The sequence below is a fragment of the Lepisosteus platostomus genome, chromosome 28, assembly GCF_059453375.1.
Source record: "Lepisosteus platostomus isolate fLepPlt1 chromosome 28, fLepPlt1.hap1, whole genome shotgun sequence".
NCBI lineage: Eukaryota > Metazoa > Chordata > Actinopteri > Semionotiformes > Lepisosteidae > Lepisosteus > Lepisosteus platostomus.
Window position 1 is genome coordinate 8,613,557 of NC_142638.1, and position 17,622 is coordinate 8,631,178.

Here is a 17,622-nt window from a genome sequence, read left to right on the forward strand (position 1 = left end):
TCTGAGCCATTCTGACAGTTTTAATGCAGCTGATATGCTGTCCCTGTGTTTTTAGACATTCTTTAATTAAGTTAATATTTGCAAAAAAAAATCGTGTTTCATGTTTTATGTAAAATAATTACAAAAGAACTGAAGGAACTGCCAGCATAAATTAATCAAGTCTTTATTTTGTTACATGGAGTTTATTAAAAGTGTTTCTACATTTTATTTATAGCATCAGCTAGATACATTTGTGATAACTACAATGAATGGAACAGTGCAATTAAATGGATATAAACTTTAGAATAGAACTGTTTGTTAAGACATCATTTAGGTGCAGAGTACAAAGGAGATATATAAAGTGGATGGTCGATTTGGGAGTAGTGTCACAGTTGGAAAAGGAAACTTGTAAATTGAGTGTTAACTTGAAATACAAAATGTGGAGTTGATGGGTCAGTTTTTGTTGCTTCCTACTGTATCTCAAAATTAGAATCAAAATGGAGAAAAGGTGTTAAAATTTACCAGCTGTGAAGATTTTACTTACATCTAGTGGCAGCTTCTTTAAAATAAGTGCACCTGTGTTTTGCTAATTTGGAGTCCAAACCAAAGTGAATTAATCTATGCCATATTCTACACTGGCCTCACACTAGATGGCCATTGGAAATGTGATCACATTGTGAAAACTTACTGCAAAAGCGTGCATGAACTTAATATCGCTACATGGACAGTATTACTGCATTATTGTCTCGACATGTGGAAAAGCAGATTTATTCTACTGAAGGTCAAAGAGGGAGAGATGATGTATTAGCACACATCATGTTGTCAAAAAGCAGAGGAGTCTCCATTTGTCTTAAGGTGATGAAGGCGTGGCATTCGCGATTTTTAATTGGCCAGCGTGTACATTCCATTAGTGATCTGAATGGCTTTGGCCATGTGTTTTTAAGATGTCTGCAGGTAGAATGTCTTACAAGAGCAGATCCACGGGCCCTAAAGTGAACAGAAGGAATGGGAGGGTTGCAGAAGGCAAAGGTGTGGTGCTGTATCTATTTGCGTCTTCTTTCAGAAAGCTGAGGTCTGTCCTGTTCCTCTTGCAGTTCTACAAAAAAAGTAAAAAAAAATTTTTCACAAATGCAGGTGTTTTCTAGTACTAGTTTTCTAGTGAGTTCAAAAAGTAGAAAATGCTCTTAGAAACTTTTCTACGGAGCCCAGGAGGGGCCATCAGGAGGGGGGGGGAGTTATATCGAGGGAAGGATTTACCTTTCGTGCGCACGAAATAACATTTTCTAAGTCTTTCCTTCGTTTCCTTTGTGTCGCGGAAGTCGTGCGCACATAGAAGGCTTCTAAAACGCCAGCATTATCCCCGGCTCCTGGCGACAACGCTATCAAACACTACTTAACACGTTACAGCGTCTTTATATTAGTACTGTAACGCAAACGGCCACCATTGCAGGTTGTTCGAGCCGACTAACCAGCGCGGTGACGTCACCGCCCTTCCCTGTGAATAGCAGGGACCTCAGCCGCCGGGCTGACGGGAGATTGCCCTTTGGCTCAACTGGCTTGGTCCCTGTTGAGTGACGCTGGAGACCCGGGTTCGAGTCCCCAGCGGTGGGGGGCCGACCTGAGGCGGCAGAGGCGAGGACGCATAACCACGTGAACCCGTGAGCGCTACTGTACAATAAAGCTTAACTCTCTGACACTGCTGCAAATTAGGGTAATGGATAGAGATGAACTGATTAAGTTATTTTTTTTTTGCTTTGGGGATGAGCTATGAGGGCATTGTGGCTACTCTTGAACTACAGGGCATCACTGTCGGCAAGCGGCAACTAAAGAGGATTCTCAGGTTTAATGGGCTCTACCGATGGCGACATAGAAAAAGTGATTGGCTTTATTGTTGACCAACTGCGAAAGAAAGTATCAGACAACATTATTTCGTGCGCACGAATTAAAGAAAACGAGGGAACGGTGTAGTTACTTCGTGCGCACGAATTGTAAATCGTTCCCTCGATATAACTTTTTTATGGCCTCTCCCGGTCCGTACTTTTTTTCCCCCTCTCTCAACAGATTTATTTGTGTGTGCACGCATCAGTGAAAAATTAAGCCTATTTGAATACATTTCAGATGTTCAGAAACTACTCGCGAATATGAACTACACAAACAACATGCGACGTGAAGACATTATAACGGTAAGAAACACAAAACAATCAAACGGAAGCATTGATGGATTGATACACTACCTCCACTGGAGGACCTCCTCCCCATGAGACCTATAAACATCTCCCCTCTGTGTCCTGTTGGGCATAAATGAAAACATACATGAGATTAAAACTCCACTACGTCCCAGACCTACCAATGCATTTAAACCGTATTAGTTGCATCGTCAACCGGCTTGAACGTGCTGACGACGGTTTGTATCCGCACCAGTCATGCTGTAATGGTGCCGGTTCAATCAGTGGGGTTTGACAGGCAGTGTGGATCCTCCAATATCCCACAGTGCTCGGCTGAATAAAGCTAGTCTTTATCTTAATGTCTTTAAAGGTCGAAACCCTAAGTCTTCATTTTAAGAAGAGCTGTGCGTTCTCCTGCCATATGTCCTGAATGACGTGGATATAAAAATGTGAAGTTAGTGTGAATGGAGCCTTATTTCCCGATTGCTTTACTAAACCGAACTGTTTTTATTATTATATTTTTATTGGTAATTCTCAGACCCGACTAAAAAAAAACGATACTGCAGTATGAACGCACCGAGATGGCCTTGATTGAAATCTTTATTATGTTCTCACGACTAATTAAAAACGTTTTTGATGATGGTTATCAAAATCGGGACATGAAGTGTAAACGGGGCTTAAATTATACATCAAACTCACCAGAAAAAAGTAAACGTTTTGGTACATTGGGTGGTAATATTTGCTTGTTTTTGTTCACGTTGTATATAAGCCTTCTGAACACCACTCATTAAATCAAAGACATAAGCTATTTTTATCGTGTATTGTAAACTTCACAATCATTGTAAAATCTGCTTCAGTTATATTTACAATGAAACCAAGAACATTTAGAAGACAGAAACAGATTCCACACATCTGCTGATGTGTACCTACTGTACTGAGAAAATGTCACAGAATTAGGTGTTATGTTGGGCTAAACAAGCAAGTAAATCCGTTGTGAAAGCTCATAACTCACTTTACTGCTAGAAAAACGTTTAACGTACGTTAACAGTCTGTTAGCGGATCGACGATTACAGCACCACCTCTTGACCAAAGTAGGGCATAATATACCTGGCGCAAAGACGAAAATCAGACCAAACCTACAGTTACAAACCACTTTAATTACATCTTTCTAAATACGGATATGTGTCTAAGTCACAGAAGTTATATTCACTCCTGAAAAGAGACACAATTGATCTTTTTTTTATCCTATTGTGTCCGGATGCGGTATTTAACTGTGCTGCGGCGAACTCCCCTGGAGGGTTGTCATAGTTACACGAAACGGAAGTCGGACCGGAAGTGCACTTTGAGGCGATTACCCTAAAAAAAACTATTTTGTTGAAGTTTTTTCTGAGACTTACTTTTTCGGCCCAGTGGAACCGGTTGCTGAACCCCTGAAAGAGAGAAAGATAATGAGGGGACACACGTACATTTACCTGGACGTTCATTTTCTATAGAAAAAGTAATTCGGAAACTTTTTATCCCAGCGGCGGCTGTAAGTAGCAGGAACGGATAGCGGCAAAATACCGGGTATCAACAATATACTGAAATAACACTGGACGCCTTTGTAGGAGAAAACGACTGCTTTTCAGGCTCTAAATGAGGTAAGACTGTCGCAATGTTTTTTTACTGACGAGCACCAGTTTAATACGTGTGTGACCTCTATGTGGTTAAATATCTTATAGCGTTGGGAAGTCGTAAAGTTAGACATATCCCACAGATAAGCCCCAAATAAGAGCAAAACACCTGTCCTTGGCTGTTAACTTTGACTTTCTGTACTAGATATACATCTTCACCTACCTTAGCGTCCTTAGCGTTGTGTAGCTGCATGAACTAATGTATGTTTCCCATAATTCACAGAGCGCTGCTTGCTCTTGATGCTATGGGAAGGCGTTCCTATTCATATATACAGTATATATACACATGCTAGGTTTCTAGATATGAAACTTACCTAGTGGGTGGGGACAGGGAATGAAGACTTATCTGCCGGGATTGTTGCAGGAATTCTAAATAGTTTTTAGAATGTATTGATTTTAGGTATGGTGGTTCTTGTCAATGTCAATGGTGGGGTAATGGGTTGGTTGTTAATTTATGTTTCGCGAGGACATTAGTCAATTCTCGAAGCAGAAGGAAATCTTTCCTGGCGATTTGTCCCAGAATGTCTTTGTTAAATTACAAGCTGGCATTTTGTTGTGACAGTGTTTTGTGCAGTGTGTTTCTCTGCTCTCGGATCTGTGTGTTGCCATGGGAAGGGAGTTTCAGTCATTTTAACTTTATGTTGTTGTTTTTTTTTGCTTTTTGACAATTTTGTTATAATAAAAAAAACATCATACACTGATGTATCATGAAAACATCATCATCATGTACGATGTAGAATACAGTTAGTGCAGTCTGGTCTGAAGCATGTTGTCACTGTTCAGCGGTGTGTGATTACTCTGCTTCACTGAAGACAAACCCACAGAGGGTCTGGAAAATGGTATTCTGTTACAAAGTACCTGACAGCTAATCTTAACTTTCATTCACTTCCACCCTGAATTCTGCTGTTATCCCTGCTTTGTGAAGTGTTAAAAGACTCTGAGCCATTGATGGATTAATCAGTGTAGTATTTTTTAGCACACCAAAGAGTAAGGTCCACTTTTCTCCAACGTTGTTGTGATGTGTCACAGAGACATGGAAATATATTTCCCTGGGAATTACCAAGACAAAAAAAATCACTTCATTTATCAAAACTGGGGTCCTATCAGACCTGCGTTTCAGAACATAAGAAACAGAGATCATTCAACCCATCTGTCTCATTCCTAATTAGATGGGGTAGGAAACAGAACTTAATAAAGCAGAAAGAAATACTTGCCAGATTAAAACTCAATGAGTATGTGGATCCTACTGTAGGTATTTCTTTACTTGTTTTGTTAACTTGCATGAGTTAATATTCTATTGAGTTATATCAGGATGCTGCTAATAAACCAGACAGCTGCTGGTGTTTGTCAATTGTATTTTGGTGATGTTGGTGATGCTCAGTGATGTTCATGTTATTCTATTCCCATGTGTTAAGAATGATCAATTTAGACATGGTGCTCTGAAGTGAGCACGATGATCTGTGCAGTACAGTTCCCTTATAACTGACAAGTCATTTTCCTAGACATGAATATTACTTTTTTGCATTTAAATACAAAAAAGAAACAAGATTAAAGAAAAGCAAGATTAAGTTTAATATTCTCCAGATTGATCTATCCGGATATGGATGCCGTAATAAGATTAGTCTAATTAACCGATTATTCTCTTGGCAACTTATTCATCAAGTAAAGATGAAGAAAAAAAACCAAGCTAAATAATACCCAGCATGATGTCATGTCCAATGCCTAATCCATGTTCTATTTTATTTTAAGAGACAATTTTCAAGATTCCACAATAGAACTGTAGATTGAAGGATTTATTAGCACGCACATGACATTGTTCCCAACTGCTGGCAGGTTGCAGTTCATTTCTCAAGCAACTGACCATTAGCAGTCTTTCTGCGGTCACAATCCCTTCACAGAGAGATCTTACTAATTACTCTAACACAGTGAACAACGTATTACATGGTATACCATATGTAACTGCACAATAATACCCTAAAGCCCACTTCAGTCTACGTCAGATCCAACAATTTACACTTTACTGGTTAAAACACGTTTGGTTGATCGTTATCAAGAGGTAACCAAGGAGTGCGAAACACAGTTTCATTAGAACTCCGAAACAGGATCAATCGGATTCTCTGTACAGGAAATCGGTCTGTGGGAACATGATTTCAGCGATATTTGCAGGACGTTTCCAAAGTGCTGGTGGGAAACCAGAATTGCTACTAGTGCTAGCGACTTTGGTGGGATGCTAGCACAGATCAAAATCGGTACACAGTGATCTGTGAAGCATTGTCACTGCTATAGCGACTCTGATTCGAATGCATTGATTTTGAAGGCGACTATATACAGTATGACTACAAGCCCACTAATCTGTTGTATCCCAGCTCCTCCTCGCCTACCGTCTTGCGTAGGGATTTCCCGTGTTAAATCGGAATAAAAATCCGGTTCTTACCTGAGCGTCTCCCCATGAGTCCGTAGAACTGGTGCGATTTGGATCTCTTTATTATCTCCGCTACCCGGTTCGCCAGACTGTTCTCCGAAGGTTCGTCCTGCAAAGACAAGCGAAGTTCTGTTGATCGTTGAAATGTGGGAAAATATTTCAACGATGTTGTACGGTCCGCTCTCATACTCCAATACGCGATCGGCCTTTCACTTTTAGTTGTTACTTTTTACCCAATTAGCAAATATCATTCCTACAATATTTTTGTTTGACATCGTGTTTTTAATCCTTTAAGTCTTTTTTAAATTGTTCTGTTTGAATTTCACAGCAAAAACGCGATATTTGTCTCCGTCAATACAGAAGCAATAAAAAAATTGACAATAATTCAGATATCTTAATGCGTTTAATCAGGTTCTGCAAATATAAATGCTGTTTGTTCAAAAATTGAGAGTACCAGGAAGTATTGGATACCTGGCAGCCTTAATTAAGTATATACATTTTATTTCTGGTGGGTAGCTGCGTTTGCATGCGTAGGCTGCAAAGGAAGTGTAATACTATAGGTGCATTCCAGGCTGAAAAGAGAAGGAGGAAAATACAACGTTTTGGCCGTGGAGCCTTCTGCAGGTGTTTTGCTTGCACTGGTCTTTGAAAACTTGATTAGCGGCGGAGGGAAACCGCAGGGGGCTGAGCAGGCGCTGTCCGCGGTGCTGAAAAGTTGTTCAACTCTACGCCAGTGCTGCCCGGAGCAGTGTCCTTTGAACAAACGTGTCGGCTGGTGTATCATCTACAGTATGTTTCGGCATCGCTCACTGTTTGAGCATCAGGATTTAAACGGTAATGTTTCGATTTCATCTGCACTTATTGCAGTGTATTCAAATAAAAGCCATCGGAGAACTCAGACCCTAATACCGCAGATACTGGGGAGACCCGCAAGGAGTTAACCCCCCTATCTCGAAGCAGGCGTGTTCGAAATATATCCGGCATAACAAGCAAAGAATGGAAATTCTTAAAAGAAACTGTGAATACGTCTGCACGTTTTTAACTGCGTTTTGCGCGCTTGGCTAAGCCATCGAAACACGCAATGGGCGAACGAAGCGTTTAGCTTGAGTTAAAGTGGTCAAAATTCAGTCTGCTGGCCTCGGTCCGTTCACGCCTTTCTCCTCCAGTCTCGATCTACCGCGGGAAGGCGCTTTTCGTATCTAAGCGGACAGTAGCAGCTCTGAATGGATCGGCGGTGTTAGTTCTGCCCGGAGAAGAGTCTTACCTGCCAGCTCTCCGACGACCAGAGCTCCCGGTTCTCGCTGGGAGCCGCCGAGTCTTGATCGCAGTACACGTGCGCAACCAGGACCACCGCCAAGACCAGAAGTTTTAAACTGTCCATGTCTCGTCGGGAAGAAGGGGGCAGCTTCAGCAAAAATAATTGTAACGATTACGTTAATTAAAAAAAGGGAAATCTTTTAGATCTAGTTTTGGTGCAAAATAAATTTAAAAAAAGTCGTCTGTAGGTTCTCAATGTTCTTAAAACCCTAGGCAGTCACCTAGCTCTATTCTGATCGTCCACTGGATCCGCCTCTATTTATACTCAAGGATGCTAAAGAAGCAGTCCGATGAGCTCCTCCCTTTACACGGCAGAACGCCCCCCCTACCGGCAGGGAGTGAATCACCGCGCGGCGTGAGAAGCTGGAGGACAACAGCGGACCGGAAGCGCCACCTGATCGTTTTCCCAGAGCCTCTTCTGCCGGCTGGTGCGAGGCTGGGCGGCGCGCCTTCCCTCCCATTGTCCGGCCTGGAAAGATGGGACTTTCATGGCTTGTTTGCCCGCGGCGTGTCCTGTCGCCCACAAGTGAAAATTAATGGGAATTCAAGTGCGTTAAGCTTTTCAAGGGTACTCTTTCAAAGGTCATTTTGGGAAGCAGGTGGTTGCATTCAGTTTATCACTATTACTTATTAAAATATTTCAGGCTACTGCCCATTGTTAACGTAGCCAACTCTTGAGTTTTTAAAATAATAACACGATTCTGGTGAAATTATTGAACCCTTACACTGTATGTTCGCAGATACTGTTTTCCTCACAAGGTTTCACATGCTCTCGGTTCCGTCTTCACAGCTTATCTTATAAAACCATTAATTTTGTGAAGTTATTAATATCTCTATTTCACAAGTGCAGAATTAGATCTCAGGACACCTCCACCAAATTATTTAATGATGTAGAAACTGAGAATTACGAAGAGTTAAAGGCTTCTACAATGTCTGCAGTCCCTATTGTAATCCATTTCACATGTGTTTTATTACCGAATGATGGAAGGCACAGCATTATCGTGATGGGTGTTTTTTTATTAAAAAGGAACCCCATTTAGACCACTGCTGCAATAAACCTGTGATCTGTCCTTGGAGATACTGGTGTTATTGGCTGCAATCACCTCTCCCTACCACTAGCCTGACTCTCTTTCCGGCTGGCCTCTTGCAGGGCTGTTACTTTCCTAACCTAGGCCTTTACAGACAGGAGTGAAGTACAGGATCCAGATCTATCACTACTGACGTTTTAAGTTAGTTTTTCTTTTCCTTTTTTCTCTACCAACAAAGTCCAAGCAGATCGGTGAAGAGCTGAGCACTGAGATACCAGCAGATGCCCACATTGCTCTCGTGTGAGAGGCAGGGGAAGAGCAGTGGAGATTTCCTGCTCTTTGGTCTTCACCCTGCATGCCTGAATGGGGATCTAGCCAAGTGCGTGAGCTTCCTGAACTCTTCTGGTCCAAAACTGCCTTGGTCTGCCTTGCTCTCTGTGCTGCAGTCGAACAAGAAGCTGTTGTGTAAGATGTACATATCTCTACAGGATCACCCCTGTACTTTAATGGGTAGAGGGGGATACGAGACACTAGAGATGTCTTTGCTCTTTCACTCGAGGTGAGGTGAAGACCTTATCAACACCAAAAACAAAATAACTTAAAGCTCCAGCTTTAATCATGCAGCTCATTAAGAAACCCTGCCTTCTCAATGTGTGCTTCATTAGTGTGAGTAACGTAATAAATTCAAAAGGAAAGTTTTATTCCTTCTTCTTTTCAGTAGAGATACTGTAGTGTGCGGCGCTATTGTGAGACATCTGTGTTCGTGCAGTTTAGCTCAGAGGTGGATAACAAATGGAGCTTGGCTTAAGGCAGAGGTGTAACAGATGGATTTTTAGGAGCAATTGGCAGAACCTGTTCAAATGTATCCGTTTTTTACCTTTTTAAGGGAGAATTGGCAGAAGTGTCAAAGTCTGTGTAGAAACTGACTTTAAAATTGATTTTAAAAGGTTTCTGACACAGGGGAGCCCCTGCTGTTAGGGGAATATGAGAGGATGAAGGGCACGTATTTAGTGAGTCATGCAGCAACCTTCAGAGATGACACCAGATAAGGTGCAGTTGTAGTCCTATTGTTCAACTTTATCCCAGTAAATTGTACAGCATTCCGTCTTGTGAATGCCAGTATATTTGTTTCAAACATTGAAAGGGACTCAGGATCATGTCTGGGGTTAAAAACCAGACTTCTTGGCCACCTATTCTTCATTAGAAACCTAGAGCCTGTCCTTGAAGCATAGGTCTTAAGGCAGGATTATATCCTGGGCAGGAAGCTAGAGCATCACAAGGCACACACACAATTTAGAGACCTTAGTTAAACTATCCAGCATGTATTTTGACGTTGGGACTAAACTGGAGTACCCAGAAAAAACCCTTGTGAACATCTGGACTCCACACAGAAAGCACCCCAGTCCTGAATCAACAATCGGACCGGGGAGCTGTGAGGCAGCATTGCTAGCTGCCAATCCCTGTGTACCATCCCACTAGGCTTCTAGTTTCCCACTTAACATAAGGATCTCATTTAGCTATGGTAACACAGGGAGAGTGGTGTCATTGATGGAGAGATTAAATTAGACTGGCCTTCCGGATGTTTCAATCTCTGCATCTATCATGGAACCTATTTACAAGGGAATGGCTAGTGTCTCACTTGGGAGCAGTGTCAATTTCAGATTCAGGCTGGGGTTCTGTCAGCATCATGTTAGGAGACTACCTAAGCCAATCAGCCAATATCTTTTGTAAGACTCACCGCAGAGTTTCAAAGTACCTGTCTGTATGACCCCAGTGTTCTAGCGAAGTCCTAATATACTTAAAGTGCACTAATAACTTCATCACTCTGATTTCTATAATTGTTTTCAGGTCTTCTCATGCTAGGGTGTTTCAGTCTACTTTCAATTAAGTATCTAATCTACTTAATCTTCACTTTTATAAGGAACCTAAAATTTACAGCACTGTGGAACCTCAAAACATTACAAATAGCTCTAATTTGCCACTGTTATATACTGTTGGTTGAGATAAGCAGCAGAGAACTCAGGTGACATGAGAATTAACTGGCCCCAGGATCATTAAGACCAAGAAGGAGACGACCTCTGTTAATGTCAGTGTCACTATCTACCAAGTTTTCCTTCAAACGTCTCTCGTAACAGCAAGATTTTAACAGGATCCATCTTTTTGGGGTAAAACCTTTCTTATGTTATGTAGCTTCTTTGCATTTAGGTTTTTCCTAATGGGGCCCTGACCTGCACAGTGCTATGTGCTTTAGGAATCCTCTATGATTTCTTTTATGCAGGAAGTATATGTCTTGATCAGATAACCAATGATAAGACAATAAGTATAAGAAGAGTGTAGTGTGATGATCTACTGTGATGCTTAAGTAATGTTGTCTAAGGCAGCACCTATAAAACCTATAAAAGTTTTGAAACAGACCTGTAACTAACTGTTATGTAGTGTATATATTTGTTATCTGTACTGGAGCATTTATTTTTCACTGGACTGTTTGTTTTTGTTGCTCAGCCTAGTTTAGGGTGATGTGCCTGCACTAAGAGTGATGATCTGGAAGATCGTACAGGGCACTTTTCAATATGTTATTTATGAACTAATTAAGCCATCGTTCAGGTCAGACACAAGACGCATGTTTTCTCAATCAGAATTTATGAAAGGTTGACTTATTCATTGTGATATTAATGGGCTAGCCACATCCAGCTAATGGGCTCTACAGTAGCACGGTGCTAATATGATGTCAGCGAAACATAAATCACCCCGTCATGAGTATAATAGATGCAAGGCAAAGCTACATATCTTCTGCTGTAAGGCTCCTGTGTGACTGGTCCAGGTGTCTGTATGAGTCTCTGTCTTTGTTTTTGTAATGGTCCACACCTCAATGGGAAAGATTAATTTATGACTTATTTCTAATTGCTTTTAGGTTTTCTGTTTTCCCTATTGCAGAGTCAAAGGGAGTTGTGTAGCTATTTATTTGTTAACTGATTAATAGTTACAGTAACTCTTGTGCAATATACAAAGAATACATCAAAATGGTAACTCACAGGTCTAGGCGTTTGTGATGTACCCAACACAGCTCCAGTACACCTGCCTCATGGGTTTTCAGCTCTGTAGGCTCTGGTCTAACAATGTGTTTGGCAGGCTGGCCAGTAAAATGACTTCAGTAGCTTCTAACCTGTCACTAGAGGCAGCCAAAAGGCCTCTAACTATTGCAGATAGTCTCACTAGAAGATGATTAGACCATTATATTATATAGTGGAGAAATGCGTATTTTCAAGTGGGGGTAATTAATGTTGGGTTTGGTGTATAAAGGGCTTGCTTAATGGCTGTAAAGTCTGTGGTAGCAATAAAGAGAGGGAAGCTTGTGATTCTTTTTGTTGGAAAACCTGCAAGAACTTTACAACAAAGCTGCTTGCACTTTGCTTGCAGAGCCAATGTGATTTTTTTTTGTCGCCATCAGATCCATGGGACTGTCCCAGCCGAGGGTGGGACTGTCACAATGTGCTCTGTCATTGTAAATGCCCGTGTCTGTTTCCCAAATGCAAAGACGTCACTGTCATGGTCATAGCTGTATGCTGGTTTAATGGCGTTCTTGTGCTGAGATAGTATATAAAGAGCCCCTGGCTCCCTTGTAATATTTTGTGACGAATCTCAAGAAGCTTTTGTAAGACGCATCATCATTTTGTGGAGGGTTGTTCTGTCAGGCTTCCTTAAGCCCACTCCTCGCCCCATACATTTGACTGTGCCAGCTGGCTGAATATAAGGCAAATCTTCTGTTTTGTGAATCTACTACTGCATATTTTAACAGAGCCTTTTCCCTTCACACCACCCGAGTGCCCACTCTGCTTCTCGCCTGCTCCCAACTCCTCCCCTCTCCTGGATTTTGTTCTCCCAAGCTTTATCAGCTGTTGACTTTCCTCACACCCGAAGAAGGCTCCACAGCCGAAATGTGTTTCTTTTCAACATGGAATAAACCCTTACTTGTCCCTTAGCAGATTCATTTTGGTTTCTTCCTGCTTAAATAGTCATTTTCTCAGGCAGTGACTGAAAGAGCTGTCACCCTTCCATAATATGACAGGTCAGTCACTTTGTGGCAGTGTGTCAGCTGAAGGGTGATGCTAAAAGTGGGAAGTGATGGACAGAAAAGTACAGGACACAACGATGGTAAAAGTGCACAAATACAGTAATAAACATTACAAACAAAGCAAGCGCTGCCTGTAATCGAGTAAAGCTCAGAGGTGCACTTGGAAGTTATTGAATTATGACAAGGTTCTGGACTCCTTTCAATATTACAATATTAAATTGCTGAAAAAAAAAATCACTTCATTTATCAAAACTGGGGTCCTATCAGACCTGCGTTTCAGAACATAAGAAACAGAGATCATTCGACCCATCTGTCTCATTCCTAATTAGATGGGGTAGGAAACAGAATTTAATAAAGCAGAAAGACATACTTGCCAGATATTACACTCCTTTCAATATTACAATATTACATTGTAAAATCTGATTGATTTATTACAGGTAATGAAGCATTAATGAGGCACGTGGTGTCTAATGAAGGTAACTATCACCAGGTTTATTGAAGTAAACAAAGTAACAGCAGAAGTCTGGCTCTGTGCGTCATGCAATAATTACTCAATTAATGAGCAATAAAATACTTTTTGTGGTAATTGTATAAATGCTTTGATGCAAGCCTGATAGCTGTATATTCATGGTTTTGACCAAAGTTAATGTAAGAGTTTCATTCCTCAGTTCCTGGAGGCGTTTGTGTTGTTTTTACTGTATGTCCAGATATGGTATGACATTGCCTTTTCTGTGGCTAACCGCTACCGAAAGGATAAACTTGACCCTTCAGCTGGGAAATGTATAAAATACTTTTTGTGGTAATTGTATAAATTCTTTGATGCAAGCCTGATAGCTGTATATTCATGGTTTTGACCAAAGTTAATGTAAGAGTTTCATTCCTCAGTTCCTGGAGGCGTCTGTGTTGTTTTTAATGTATGTCCAGATATGGTATGACATTGCCTTTTCTGTGGCTAACCGCTACCGAAAGGATAAACTTGACCCTTCAGCAGGGAAATGTCTAATTTATGGAAGTTTTAGGATCTGACTTTAGGAATTAGCAGGAGATAACAATGCTGCTGATATAGGAAAGAGGTCCTAATATTCCACTTGAGTGTCAGTTTTCATAACATTTACTTTGTGCCAGATTCTTAGTGCTCTTTTCTGCCCTTGATTGTTGCTTAATTTGTAATGGATGTAATGTAAGGGCTGTTTTATGTGTGTGAGCGCCGCACCACACCAAGCATGTATTGCACTAGTGAGGGAGGGAAAAGTCACACAGCATTACAGCACTAGCTCGAGATGAAAACTTACACACGAATAAAGCTGCATAACTATATGTTATGCTTGAGTAACCTATTGGTAAGCTTCAAAATGTTAAGCCTTTTTGAAGAAGTTTAAAATGTGAGCTACTACAAAACTCTCATTTAAACAAGGTCTGCTTAGTTCTCTCTTCAGTAGCCATTTATCTCTTCAGAGGTGGACAGGATGAGTGAGGGGCTTCCCAAGATTGTAATTAGTTGTGGGTAAGTGCAATTAAACTGACATGTTGCGACAGGAATTGAGGGGCGTCCTTGACTTCGTGTACCAGGATAATTGCTCTGACTGGTTCACCCCAGTGGCACCCTGTTGCTTCTTTCTGCCTCACTCGCTTTGCACAACAATAACTGCGATGCTAAACGTGACTGCTGCTATTGCTGTTAATGCCACAGGTTCATTAGCTGTCTTTCCTTCTCATTGTTCCTCCTAGGGCTGAAACAAAAATGATTCATTTGTGCCAGTTGCGGAGTATCGCAATGCATTTGTCTGGCACAAGCCCAGGTAGAAAATTTAATCTGGGATTCTGTGATCCTGGGCCTTCAAGAGAGAGGAGTTTGAATGAGTGTTTGGAAGACCTATTTCATATACAGTACACACCTGTCCTGAGGGCTTTCACTTGTGAGTGGTAGTCTTGCAAAGAGCGACACACATTAGTTTCAATATAAAAATGAAAATGGCATTGATGCATCGCTGCTTTAACCAGGAACCAACCCCTGCCTCTCTTTTCTATCGATTTTTGAAACCTGACACAACGAGCGTTTATTTTATTTGCTCTAAGTAAAACCCCTTTAAGTGGTCTGGTCTTTTGAATATTTTACATTGACTGATTTTTCAAAGATCAGTAACATCATTTGGGTACCATGTAACTCTATTATCAAGACTAAAAAGGTCTTATCTGTTCCTTCAGGCTATCAGTGTAAGACATTCCCTTTAGCCGCAGAATGTATCCCGTTGCCATTTTTCTTGGTTTCTATAACGTAGTGACTAAACATGTATCAGTATTCCAAATAGAGCCTTACTAGTGTGTTATACAATTTTAACATAATGTCTCTTTGATTTAAGTCCTACGCTTTTAGCTACATATCCTGCAATTTTGTTTGCTTCCTTTTCATAAGACAAACGTACATATAATATGTTAGCAGACCAATTTGTGAGTGCTTTCCAGCAATTATACAAAAAAAAGCTCTATCCAATTGCTTGAGCTGTAATTATCTTAATCAGATGGCAGTGTGTTTTAAAACATTGTTTTTTCAAGCAAACATGTTAATTAAGTAACTCGCAAAATTTTAACACTGCCTGTAACTCAAAGTATCAGTGCATCTGGTCTTAGATCTTCTCAGCAGAATCCACATCTTCAGTGCTTTGTCCTGAGGACTGCAGTCAATTTGTGGTGATGGAGAGAAACTGCACTTTAAAAGCAGGAACTGCTTCATTAATGTGGTAATATGCTTTATTGAAAGCTAATTGGTGTTGAGATGCATTAAAGCTGCAGATGTGTTTTCTCTGTGGTGAAGTCAAGCCTCCTAAGTGTTTTTACTCCACAGTTATTAATATTCCCCCCCCCCTCCGCTGTCAATGTTAGTGGATGAAGGTGCAGGGATGGGTTTACAAAATGTTTGATTTTGTCAGGATAATAATTTGGGTTGTTGTAAAGAATCCTTAGACTTAATAAATGTGTGGTAATGGGTTTGGTATCTGCAGCAAATTTTGGAAACCAAAACTTAATGAATATTTTTGTTGGATTTACAGATTCATTTCTGGTCAGAGTGGCATACAGTACATGTTCTTATCTTAAATATTCTGTCCATTCAGCATATTCTGTTCTCTGCGCTGTCAAATATAATGTCACCAAATGACAACACAGAAAAAAATGTTCATGTTTAAGAGCAAGGTCCGGATTGTCAAAGTATATGATCAGTATGTAACATGTGGTCTTGTTATACACAATTTACAGTTGTAAATGAACACCTGAAACACTGGGACTTCACACTCTTTGATGAACTGTGATGAATTTAAGGCAATTTTAATTTTTGTAATTTTGTTATTAAAGCTGCCTTTTAATTCGGCCAGTTTATTAAAGTTAATTTCATGGCCATTCTGTGACATCTCCCTAAACGTTCCAAATCCTATTCCTTATCCTTTTCTGAATTGGTAAACAAAGCCTTAAAATTAATGCTGCTGATGTGTAACATCAATCAAGAAATCATAAAGGTTAAAAAGGTAGAGACCCGTCTTAAATGGAAAGACTGATGTTTGTGCTTAATGAACAGATTTATTAATTTCAGAGTATGGCTTGTCATGAACAGATGCCTCTTTCCCAAAGAGATTTGAGAATATGGAAAACATTTAGGATTAGTAGAATTCATTATATTTATATTATATATAGAACATATATTATTTATATGTTGTCTTTTGTTCTGAAACTTTAGGCCCCTTGCATTGAGGGATTATTGATTACCATTAGCATGTTAAATAAACACCCTTCAATTTTTTTGTTCTTCTTATTACTCTTTAATAAAGATTGATGTTTGATTAGGTGCATTAGATAAACTACCTGCAAGTCTTTTTTCCATCTTATTACTCTTAAATGAAGATTGATGTTTGATTAGGTGCATGCAGACACCATCGTTAACCTTTTGCCTTGGGGAAAGATCGTTAATCTGGCATATTGTCCAAATTATTGTTTGAACAGAAATAAAATACCTCTGTTCCAATGTATGGGAGAGTGCTGCAGTGAGAACACACTTGGCAGAAAACTACTGTGGGTGCACTTGTCCTTTATCTTGGGATTTGCAAAAGAACAATTGTTAGTACAGGATTTAAAGTTTTTTAAAGTTTTTGTTTTCACTTCAGAGAAAAGGTTAAATATTTTGAGAGACATTCAGATGTATGTATGAATCTAAGTCTGAAAAGACCTGAATCTTCCCTGCACACTGTGGAGAATGTTACCATGTAATTAATTTACAGAGAAGAAAAGGATTGCCCATGGGATCAATTTCTTTTCGTTTTGCACGAAATTGTAATATTGCCAGTTGAAAAAATCTCACTCTTCCTTGTTCTGTTGAAATCATCTGTCATCTTTCGTGGGCTGCCAAGTCTTACTTTTGTATGTAAAAGGATTAAAAGGGTTAGGGCACGGCAATTAGCTTGCACTGCTATGGTAGCCTTTTGATGAAGCATATCAAAAGGGACAAAGGCACTGGCCTGGTCAGTCCTCGCGTGAGTTGTAATCCCAGACAATTTTATAAAAAAGACCCGAACTAACTACAGACACAAGAGCCCCAGTATCCTGTGAACAGCCAAGAGGTTAGGTCATCTCTTCCATCCCACACCAGTGCATTAAAGATTCAAGCAAAATAGCTCCTTCACAGCCGTGAGAATCTGAGCAGCACTTCAATCTGAGATTAAGAAGCAGGAGAGGAGAAATCTCTCCAGGCACTTCACCTGGCATCCTCAGCTGTGAGAGATGCCAGCAGTGATTGAAGGGTGATCCGTTTAAAGCTCGATTCCGGCTGCAACTGGTTTTATCGTCACTCTATTCCAGTGGCAGGAACATCTGAAAGTAAGAAGTCCTGTCGTGTGGGAGGGAGCCATATGAAGCAGTACTTGAGATCGTTGAGAACTGCAGTCCTCTGCTCTTGTGGATTTTACTCACATTGTTTTGTCAG

The 17,622-nt window shown here is 40.4% G+C and overlaps 1 protein-coding gene and 1 long non-coding RNA gene across 2 annotated transcripts in view; one reads left to right on the plus strand and one right to left on the minus strand.

The window, feature by feature from the left end:
• Window positions 1–147: 147 nt before the first annotated feature.
• LOC148638782 (uncharacterized) lies at window positions 148–7,793 on the minus strand. The gene is made up of 5 exons (XM_088623240.1): window positions 7,504–7,793; window positions 6,252–6,348; window positions 3,542–3,574; window positions 2,214–2,267; window positions 148–1,075 (listed from the first exon to the last, which is right to left on the minus strand). Exons 1-5 carry the CDS (start codon window positions 7,618–7,620, stop codon window positions 1,023–1,025), a joined length of 354 nt encoding a protein of 117 aa, XP_088479366.1. The 5' UTR covers window positions 7,621–7,793; the 3' UTR covers window positions 148–1,022.
• LOC148638783 (uncharacterized) overlaps window positions 2,513–17,622 on the plus strand; it is a 102,240-nt gene continuing 87,130 nt past the window's right edge. The window contains exon 1 of the long non-coding RNA XR_015931018.1: window positions 2,513–3,784. This is a non-coding gene — a long non-coding RNA (uncharacterized LOC148638783). The remainder of the gene's footprint in view (window positions 3,785–17,622) is intronic.

Excerpts from the sequence above, each read along its gene's own strand:
- LOC148638782 (XM_088623240.1), bottom strand. The coding sequence starts at position 7,620 with ATGGACAGTTTAAAACTTCTGGTCTTGGCGGTGGTCCTGGTTGCGCAC. Across the intron at positions 6,349-7,503 it reads GGTCGTCGGAGAGCTGGCAG|GACGAACCTTCGGAGAACAG; the intron begins GTAAGACTCTTC and ends TTGTCTTTGCAG. Across the intron at positions 1,076-2,213 it reads GAGGAGGTCCTCCAGTGGAG|AACTGCAAGAGGAACAGGAC; the intron begins GTAGTGTATCAA and ends CTTTTTTTGTAG.